Source organism: Mus musculus, chromosome X (genome assembly GCF_000001635.26).
Source record: "Mus musculus strain C57BL/6J chromosome X, GRCm38.p6 C57BL/6J".
In the NCBI taxonomy this organism is placed as follows: Eukaryota; Metazoa; Chordata; class Mammalia; order Rodentia; family Muridae; genus Mus; species Mus musculus.
This window is the reverse complement of record NC_000086.7, coordinates 4,368,845-4,379,260: the sequence shown is the minus strand read 5'-3', so window position 1 is coordinate 4,379,260 and position 10,416 is coordinate 4,368,845. Positions and strand designations below refer to the sequence as shown.

The following is a 10,416-nucleotide window of genomic DNA, read 5'->3' as shown; positions in this document are numbered from 1 at the left end:
AGTACAAAATTAGAAGGCATGGTAAGTCAGAGAAAAAGGCTGGAAAACAAATTTTCCAAGAAATCAGTCTGAAGAAACAAGCTGGAGTAGCCATTCTAATATTGAATAAAATCGATTTCCAACCCAAAGTTATCAAAAAAGACAAGGAGTGGCACTTCATAATCATCAAAGAAGACTTAATTCCAATTCTCCTCATAGTATTTCACAAAAATGAAACACAAGGTATTCTAACCCATTCATTATATGAAGCCACAATTACTCTGATAACTAGACCCAACAAAGAAAGTGAACGTCAGACCAATTTCCCTTATGAATATCAATGCAAAAATACTCCATAAAATCCTTGCAAACCGAATACAATAACACATCAATATGGTGGATGATCATTCATCATGATTAGGTACTCTTCATCCCAGGGATGCAGCGATGGTATAATATATGGATATCCATCAGCATAATCCACTATATAAACAAACTCAAAGACAAAAATCACATGATCATTTTGTTAGATGCTGACAAACCATTTGACAAAATCCAACACCCCTTCATGATTAATGTCTTTGAAAGATCAGGAATTCAAGGCCCATACCTGAACATAATAAAAGCAATATACAGCAATCCAAACCCAACATTAAACTAAATGGAGAGAAACTTGACACAATCCCACTAAAATCAGGAATGAGACAAGGCTGCCCACTTTTTTCCTACCTATTCAATATAGTACTTGAAATCCTAGCCAGAGCAATTAGACAACAAAGGATATAAAGGGGATACAAATTGGAAAGGAAGAAGTCAAAATATCACTATTTGTAAATGATATGATAATATACATAAGTGGCCCTAAAAATTCCACCAGAGAACTTCTAAACCTGATAAACAGTTTCAGTGTAGTAGCTGGATATAAAATTAACTCAAAAATCAGTGGTCTTTCTCTACATAAAGGATAAACAGCCTGAAAAAGAAATTAGGGAAACAATACCTTTCATAATAGTCACAAATAATATCAAATACCATAGTGTGACTCTAACTAAGGAAGTAAAAGATCTCTATGATAAGATCTTCAGGTCTCTGAAGAAAGAAATCAAAGAAGATCTCAGAAGATGTAATGATCGCCCATACTCATGGATTGGCAGGATTAATATAGTAAAAATGACTATCTTGCTGAAGGCAATCTAATGATTCAATGCAATCCCCATCAAAATTCCAACTCAGTTCTTCACTAAGTTAGAAAGGGCAATTTGCAAATTCATCTGGAATAACAACAACAACAAAAAAACTAGGATAACAAAAAGTATTCTCAACAATTAAAGAACCTCTGGTGGAATCACTATGCCTGATCAAGCTGTATTACAGAGCAATTGTGATAAAAACTACATGGTACTGGTACAGCAAAAGCCGGGTAGATCAATGGAATAGAGTAGAAGACCCAGAAATGAATCCACACACTTGAGTATTGACAAGGGAGCTAAGACCATCCAGTGGGAAAAAGTCAGCATTTTCAACAAATGGTGTTGGAACATCTATAGGTTATCATGTAGAAGAATGAGAATTGACCCATTTTTATCTCCTTGTACAAACCTCAAATCTAAGTGGATCAAGGACTTCCCCATAAAAGCAGAGACTCTGAAACTTATAGAGGAGAAAGTGGGGAAAATCTTTAAAGATATGGATGGGAACGGAGGAAAAAATTCCTGAACAGAACAGCCATGCTTTTTTTCTGTAAGATCAATAATTGACAAGTCGGACCTCATAAAATTGCAAACTTCTGTAAGAAAAAGACACTGTTAGTAAGACAAAAAACCCACCAACAGATTTGGAAAGGGTCTTTACCAATCCTAAATCTGATAGGTGACTAATATCCAATATATACAAAAAACTCAAGAATCTGGACTCCAGAAAATCAAATAATCCCATTAAAAATGGGGTACAGAGATAAACAAAGAATTCTCAACTGAGGAATACTGAATGGCTGAGAAAAACATGAAAAATGTTCAACATCCTTAATCATCAGGGAAATGCAAATCAAAACAACCCTGAGATTAAACCTCACACCAGTCAGAATGGCTAATATCAAAAATTCAGATGACAGCAAATGCTGTCAAGGATGTGGAGAAAGAGGAACACTCCTCCATTGCTGGTGGGATTGCAAGCTTTTACAACTACTCTGGAAATCAGTGTGGCTGTTCCTCAGACAACTGGACATAGTACTACAAGAAGATCCAGCAATACCTCTCCTGGGCATACACCTAGAAGATATTCCTACTTGTAACAAGAACACATGCTCCACTATGTTTCATAGCAGCCTTATTTATAATAGCCAGAAGCTGGAAAGAACCCAGATGTCACTCAACATAGGATTGGAGACAGAGAATGTGGTACATTTACACAATGGAGTAATACTCAGCAATTAAAAACAATGAATTTATCAAATTCTTAGGCAAATAGATGGATCTTGAGGATATCATCTTGAATGAGGTAACCGAATCAAAAATGAACACACATGAAATGCACTCACTGATAAGTGGATATTAGCCCAGAAACTTAAAATATCCAAAATACAATTTGTAAAAAACATAAATTCGAGAAGAAAGAAGACCAAAGTGTGGATACTTGGTTCCTTCTTAGAATGGCGAACAAATTACCCATTGAATGAGTTATAAAGATGGAGATTGTAGCTGAGATGGAAGGAAGGAACATCCAGAGACTGCCTTACCCAGGGATCCCTCCCATATACAACCACCAAACCGAGACACTATTGCATATGCCAGCAAGATTTAGCTGACAAGATCCGAATATAGCTGTCTGCTGTGAGGCTCTAGCCAGTGCCTGGCAAATACAGTAGTGGATGCTCACTGTCATCCATTGGAGGGAGCACAAGGTCCCCAATGAAGGAGCCAGAGAAAGTATCCAAGGAGCTGAAGGGGAATGAAGCCCCATAGAAGGGACATCAATATGAACTAACAATTACCCTTAGAGCTCCTTGGAGCTATATCACCATTCAAAGAAAACACATGGTGGAACTTGTGGCTCTATCTATATTTGTAGCAGAAGATGGCCTAATCTGTCATCAATGGTAGAAGAAGCCCTTGATCCTGTGAAGGCTCTACGCCCCTATATAGGAGAATGCCAGGACCAGGAATGAGAGTGTTTGGTTTGGGGAGCGGGGGGAGGTGGGAGAGGATAGTGGATTTTTGGAGGGGAAACTAGGAAAGGGGATAACATTTGAAATGTAATATATATATATATATATATAATAGAAAATACAAACTTCATTATCCTAAAGGAACAAAAATGTGATTTATATTTAAATTATATAAAAAATAAAGAGCAATACAATTGCAAAAAAAGAAAACATGGTAAGTTTTAGTTGACTGGCTCTCATGGACAGACCTAGTAATCATGGGAAACATAAACCAAGGAATACCTGGAAAGCATGGGAAATCTTTTAAGTATGAGAGTTTCTATAATATGGAGACCTGGTAATCCTATTAAGCCAGAAAGCCTGGTGTTCATGGGCAGTCCCAAGACGCATGGCTGTCCTAGAACCCAAGGACACTGAAAAGCATGGAAGGATTAGAAAGTATGGAACGTCTAAAAAAAACTTCTTTGGCCTGTCATACCTGGGAGGCCTGGAAATCTTAGGTGGTCTGGTAAGCATGAGCAGCCTATAAGCATTGGGAAGCCTGGGATGTATGAGATTCCCAGAACCCATGGAAGACCTGAAAATTATGGAAGGACTGGTAAGGATGGCAAGTCTTATAAACATGGCAGGCCCGGTAAGCCTGAGAGGCCTGGAAATGTCAGCAGGCTTGATAAGGATGAGCAACCTCCAATGTGGGGAGGTCTAGTAAGCATGGGAGTCTTAGAAGCCTAGGAAGACCTGGAAAGCATGGGAGGCCTATTAAGGATGGGAGGTCTGATAACCATTGGAAACCGGGTATTCTTAAGGGGCTTGGGAATCTTAGGAGGCCTGGAATTCTTGAGTATCCTGGCAGCAATTGGAAGGCCTAGGGACCATGGGAATTCTAGAACCATAGAAACGCCTGGAAATATTGGAAGAACAAATAAGGATGTGAGGTCTGGATAAACATCTTATGCTGCTGAGCATAAGATGTGGGGGGGAAGCTTGGGAGACCTGGCAAACATCAGAGTCCTACTTGGCCTGTTAGGCCAGATGTACATGGGAATGCTGGGTAATATGAGTATCTCAGTACACATAGAAGGTCTCAATAATGATTAGAGTCTTATAAAGCACAGAAGCCAAATGAAGTCTAATATAAATGTGAGGTCTGGTACACAAATGAGGTCTAGTAACTTAGGGAGGCCTAGAGAATATGGAAGGCCTTGTGACCAAGCAGGTTATGGCTCCCTGGAATACCTGTTAAATTTGAGTGACCTGGGATGCATGGGCTTTCTGAGAAAAACTTGCGGCTTGCTAAGCCCTGGAACCTGGAAAGCTTAGGAGGTGTGATAAGCATTAGAAGCCTGGTGAATAAGGACAGGGTTACTAAGCCTGGGGATGCTAGAATCCAAAAATGATGGGGAAAGCCCTGGAGGTCTAGAAGGATTGGGAGGTGTGAAAATACATCAGAGGAGTGTTAAGCCTGTGAGGGCTGGAAAAGGACTGCCAAGGATGAGATGGATCCAAGCATGGGGAAGCCTAGTAAGCAGGAGAGTCCTAGAACCTAGAGAAGACCTGGAAACATAGGAGACCTAGTACAAATAGGGTATCTGATGGACACAAAAGGTCTGGTTAGCTTGAGATTCTTGAAAAAGTTAGGAGGCTCAGTGAGCAAGAGAAGCTTAGTCAGAATTAGGAGGCCTAGTAAACACAGAAATGCTAGAACTCATGGAAGATAGGGAAAGCATGGGAGGTCTAGAACTATTTGGCAAAGTTGAATGCCACGGAGGCCTGGGAAACTTAGGAGGCATGGACAGCATGATTAGCTGAGCAAGAACGGGATGTACTACTAACTATGGAAGACCTAGTAACAAAGAAAGACCTGAAAATCTTGGAAGGACTAGTAAGGATGTGAGTTATGTAAATGTGAGAGGCCTGGTAAGCAAGCATAAAATGCACAGGAAGCATTGGAGATCCAGTAACTAATAGAGTCTTGGATGGCAGGTTAGGCCAGGTGTACAGGGGAAGCCTGGTTAGTATGAGCAGCTTAGTATACATGGAAGCTCTCAAAACCATGAAAAACCTAGAAACCACTTGAGGCCTAGTAGCCAAGTGAGGCCTAGTAATCATGTGAGGCCTGGCAAGCAAGTGAGTGCCATTAACCAAGGGAGGCCTGGAGAGTATGGAAGGCTTTGTAATCAGGTGGATCCTAGTACCCTGGTGGCTGTGTGAGTATGAGAGGGTTGGTAAACACTGGAGATGTGGTAAACGTTTCTAGCTTCCTTAGCCTGGAAGGACTGAAAGGCTTTTTCAGTACCTGGCATGCATGGGAGGCCCAGTAATGGTGGGTAACTGGAATATCCATATGAGCCATGGTGTACATGTGAGTACTAGTAGACATAGGTGAAGCCTAGTCAACTTAGGAGGCATCATGAGCACATGAGGCCTAGTAACCAAGAGAAATAAGGTAAAGACCTTGAAAGGACAACTCTCAGCTTCATCTAGAAAATAAAATGAAAACTCAGGATAGCTAAAACGATCCTGAATTAAAAAGGAACAACTGGGGACTCCATTCCCAGTTCAAATTAGACTACAAAGCTATAGTAGTAAAATCATCATGGCATTGGCACAGAACCAGCCACATTGAACAAGGGAACTATTTATGGGACTTTCAAAGTTGGATACAGTGAATTTTGTACCATGCCATGGTTGTGAACCTATGAAGACCAAAGGTTGTTAGGTTATGGCTTAAAAGTGGTGTGTTCCTGTATCATGTTGACAAGAGGAAGAATTGTGACAGCATCTACAATCATGTGAGAGTCCAGGCTCTGGGAATGCCTGTTGGAGGTTATCTTGATTGCATAAAGTGACTTGGGAAGACCTACCTATCCGGGGTGGCACTATTCCTTGACTCTAATCTTGAACTCTACACAACGGAGAAAGTTATTGATGTACTTGCATTAAGGTGCTCTCTTTCTACTGTAGGTGTGATGTGACCAGTTTCTTCAACCTCCTGCCGCAGAAGCCTAGAGACTCAAAGTCTGAGATAATTGAAACTGTTGCCCCTAAGGTGATTTCATAAGGTCTTTTTAAAAACATAAAATCACTGCAACAGTAAAAGAAATTAAGTCAGAGAAATTGATCAGTATACTATGATACAGCTCATACCTTGATAGCAAATGATAGGTATCATGAAGGCCTATTTTCCATTTCCTATCTTGTTTATCCCTTTCAAAAATTGGATTCTTGGTATTTACCCTTACATCAATACATAAATATATTACATAAGTATATATAGTTCTATGTAAATATATTGCATATATAATTCCCTTGCTTATCCAGGATAGGGCATGAAATTTAAGTATAAGATAAATGTCTGTATGTGTGCATATATAGTTAGTTAGACATAGTCAGCAGTAAATGTTTTCCGAACACAAACGACATTATTTAGTTATTTGAAAGCCCACACAGAGAGTAATCTCAAATATTCCCTTTTAACCAATGATTTACGTCTTATAATAATGTCATAATGAATGCATTGGTTCACAACAGTTTCAACAATGGCATGATTTTATTTTGTCTCAATTTTAGCTAGGGCCAAATCTACTTAACAAATTGATTGAGATGTTTTACCTTGCAAATATAGTCTCTTATTTCCATTCCAAGCTTGGATCTCGATGGTAAATTTAAATCAGAAGATTAGGTTTATTTGATTTGACAAATACTTTGTTGGAAGTAAAGGTTTTCTTCAGAAATACATGGAAATAAGGTGATGGAGGGAAGCAGTCACTTCTGTTGGTACTAGACTCCAAAGAATATTGAATTTGTTTTTGGTCTTCTTCACTGTAGTCATTACACAGCCTTCATATTAAATGAACCATTCAATACTTGTAAAATGCTTACAGTCTAATAATTGATAAGATTACTTGTTTTCTGCATTTCCTAGGTTTACAAAAAGGAAATTGCAGAATATACACATAGGGAAGGTTAGAACATCACTATCCAATTTCATTACAATTTGCTCCTCCTTATATTCAAAGGTGAGGATTTTATAACCTGTTGTCTTTCTGAAAGTTACTCTTTTGTTGGAATCAAAACACACCAAAGTTATTCTGAATATGACATTTCGGATATGGTTGTGGCAAGCAGAACCATCACACCTCTGACACCGTTGCCTTAAAATTACACACTGCCTGGTAAAGGTCACACGTAAAGGAAATCCAAGTCGTCCAACTGACCACTTCCAAGTATATCTTCCATCCTTGGGGATCATTGTACCACACCTCATGGTGCATTCTTCAAGTTCTTGTTCATTGATAACTTGTGGTCCAATTACCCCATATTCTTGTGTTCGCAGCAAAGTCAACCACTGTTGTTTGTAAATGGGTGACAACCATGCCATAGGTATTAGTCGATCTTGTTCAAGAATAGTTGTGGAAGTCAAGTCACAGATAATGTGCTGAAATCTCAGCTTTTTAAACACTGGTTGAAATATTAGTCCTTCTTCACTTTCAAGAAAACTGATGTTATCAACATATGCCATGTGGGTGGAAAGCCAGGTGTTTGCATGTTGTAAAAGCTGTTTCATGGTTCCGTTCCAGCATGGATTAAGATAAAGGAACATCCATATTTTTAGTGTGGTATATACATCAATCTCCTTTTGCATGACTAGTAAGTCAGAAGACAGTGCTAGAAGATACATCAACTTCAAGTCTACTTCCTTGTAAAGTGCCACACTTGGATGTACCATCAAATTGCAAAGAAGCCATTCAAAGCATCTCGTCTTTACAGCTTTTAATCTATAGGTTTCTGCTGCCAAATAATAGGAGCACACAGTGTTCCTGTTGATAGTTTCTTTCATGATTCCTTCACACTGCTGAATTACTCGATCCACCCGAAGCAGGCATGCTGCTGCCAAAACTTGAGGAACTTCCAGAGGTGTTATTGACAAATCCGCATCCGTGTACAAAGCACCAAACACAAAATGCAGAGATCGGGTATCAATATCCTCATTCTTAATGATCAGATTTATAACACCATGGTGTGATTCTCTCCAAGTACCTTTGAGAATGTTAGCAAAGTAGCCTGACTGACATAAAAATACTTTGTGTAAACACCATGTTTTTCCCAGAGCACGGATTTTAATGTCGCTATCATGCCCGTCCAAAAATAAGTTTTGATAAGCATCATTAGATGAGATCTTAACCCTTTTCCAGTAGATGTAGTTGAGAACTTGATGTGGATACATTCCCTGGTTTTGAGGTCCATGAACATTAGAACTTGTTGCCAACTCCTCCAAACTGTTTCTTTTTCGCTTGCGACTGCCAGGAATGTAGCTGGCTCCGGCTATGGCTTCTGGCTGTGGCTCTAACAGACTGGAATCCCTGCATCTCAAGACCCTGCTGACTAAAAGCCCCATTGATGAAAATTACTAGAACAAGCTCTCGCAGAGGCTTCTTGGTTGAGGCATTGCTGTAGTCTGCCAGTCCTGCCTAGACTTCTCTGTGTTTCTCTACTACAGATTCTGACGTCACATTGAAGGCAGGGCATTCTTCATTGTCCACATGTGTGTTGCCTGAGCACAGGCCCCGCCTCCTGATAGCAACCCCTCCCTCTCCCTCCTCCTTCCCCTTCCTCCCGTGCACATTTGCCCCACCATCCTCCCATCTCCCTTCCTCCCTCCCTTCCATTATTCCTAAATTCCTTCTTCCTTTCCTTTTCCCATTCTGCTCCTCCTTTCCCCTCACCTCTCCCTTCTCCCACTATTTCTAAATGGGCCACACTATTTTGCTGAAGATGACCTCCATCAAACTGGAGAACCTCGTTCACCTAGTTTTTCAACCTTGCCAGGTGAATTTTCTTTTCCTTAAAGAGAACAACCAGGCCAAATTCATCCTGATGTGTGTTTAAGATTGTACATATTCCAACCCTTGACCCTTGACTATGAGCACTCAAATGTCTGTAGTATTTGAGATAAGCACTTACTAACTGCTTTTGACAATATAAACAGTAAACATTGTTATTGCTAATTTTATTGTTAGCCTCTTTTGATTAGGATTAATGAGAAGTATTTCATGCAAGTAGTTGTATGCCTATATCAACAATTTCTGTGTATGCTTTGCATATATATATATATATATATATATATATATATATATATTTCTAAAAGTTCCTTATAAATCTAGTTATTTGTTTAACTTGCATATGTATGCGTGTTTTATGGTTTTGTTTTACTGATTTGCATTTACATATTAACTTTATATGGACTCCTTACTGTTAATAAATTGCAATCTGTAAGAAGCCAAGTCTAATGTTTAAATATTTCTTTTTATTCCTCTGTGCTGGCAATCCATTCCCAGAGCCTGGCCAGCAAAGTCTATCGAGGCAGAGCAAGGTGAACCAATGCAAGACACTCCTCCAAGTGTCTGTGAGGTCATAGTTATATTCTTTCTTAACACCACCTCTCCTCTCACAAGTCTGTCTTAACAAAACATCTTCTAACCTGTATCTCCCTCTGTAAAACATCCTCTCAATTGTGTCTACTTCAGCAAATCATCCTGTCACCCATGTGTTGGCCTCAGCCAAACCTTCTTTCATGTGCATCTTCAGTATCAAAGCATCCTTTCACCAGTGTCTGCCTTAGCAAAACATCATTTAACCTTTCTCTCCCAGAGAATCACCATATAATGTACCCGACTTTCCAAAGAAATCAGAAATCTTAAGTTCATAATAGTTTCAAGGGTAATAAAAAGTCACATTCCTTAATTTGTTTGCTTTTAGTCATGCCTAGATGATATCACAAGAATAATCTGTGAGAAGAGTGAAGGTTTCACCACAATAAATGTTACTAGGAAGTATGATCCTGACAGTGTCAGTATCAGTATTGGCTTGCAGTTGCAACATGAGCGTTTTACCCCACTCAAGGGCCACCTCCTTTTGATAGATTATTATATTGATTCTTTTTTTCTCTAATAGATTCCCAGAAATGCTTAAGTTGTGAAAGTGTTTGTCCTCTCATAAGCCCATTACTTGTACAATCACTAATATGAATATTCAACCTATGAGGAAAATTTAAGTAGAGATAGGGTAGAAAAGCTGGTGGGATGAGGGGATAAACAAAGCTAAGTATATACTTGAAAATCCACATGGAAACTTACTGTTTATAATAAAATTGATAAAGTCTCAAAAGACACATATTTAGCTGGTAGATGGCCTGTATGTCTACATAATACTGCTGCTGAAAATCAAGCGAAAAAAAAAAATCCCAATGCCAGGTATGTTCAGGAAGTTCCCAG

At 39.2% G+C, this 10,416-nt stretch overlaps 1 protein-coding gene and 1 pseudogene across 1 annotated transcript; one reads left to right on the top strand and one right to left on the bottom strand.

The window, feature by feature from the left end:
- Positions 1 to 6,665: 6,665 nt before the first annotated feature.
- Positions 6,666 to 8,625, bottom strand: Btbd35f17 (BTB domain containing 35, family member 17). The gene has a single exon (NM_001085554.1). The coding sequence runs from the start codon at positions 8,538 to 8,540 to the stop codon at positions 7,044 to 7,046; it is 1,497 nt and encodes a 498-aa protein (NP_001079023.1). The 5' UTR covers positions 8,541 to 8,625; the 3' UTR covers positions 6,666 to 7,043.
- A 208-nt stretch (positions 8,626 to 8,833) lies between these two features.
- Gm14362 overlaps positions 8,834 to 10,416 on the top strand; it is a 222,809-nt pseudogene continuing 221,226 nt past the window's right edge.

Bases quoted from the DNA above. Each gene is read 5' to 3' on its own strand.
- Btbd35f17 (NM_001085554.1), bottom strand. From the start codon at position 8,540: ATGGGGCTTTTAGTCAGCAGGGTCTTGAGATGCAGGGATTCCAGTCTG.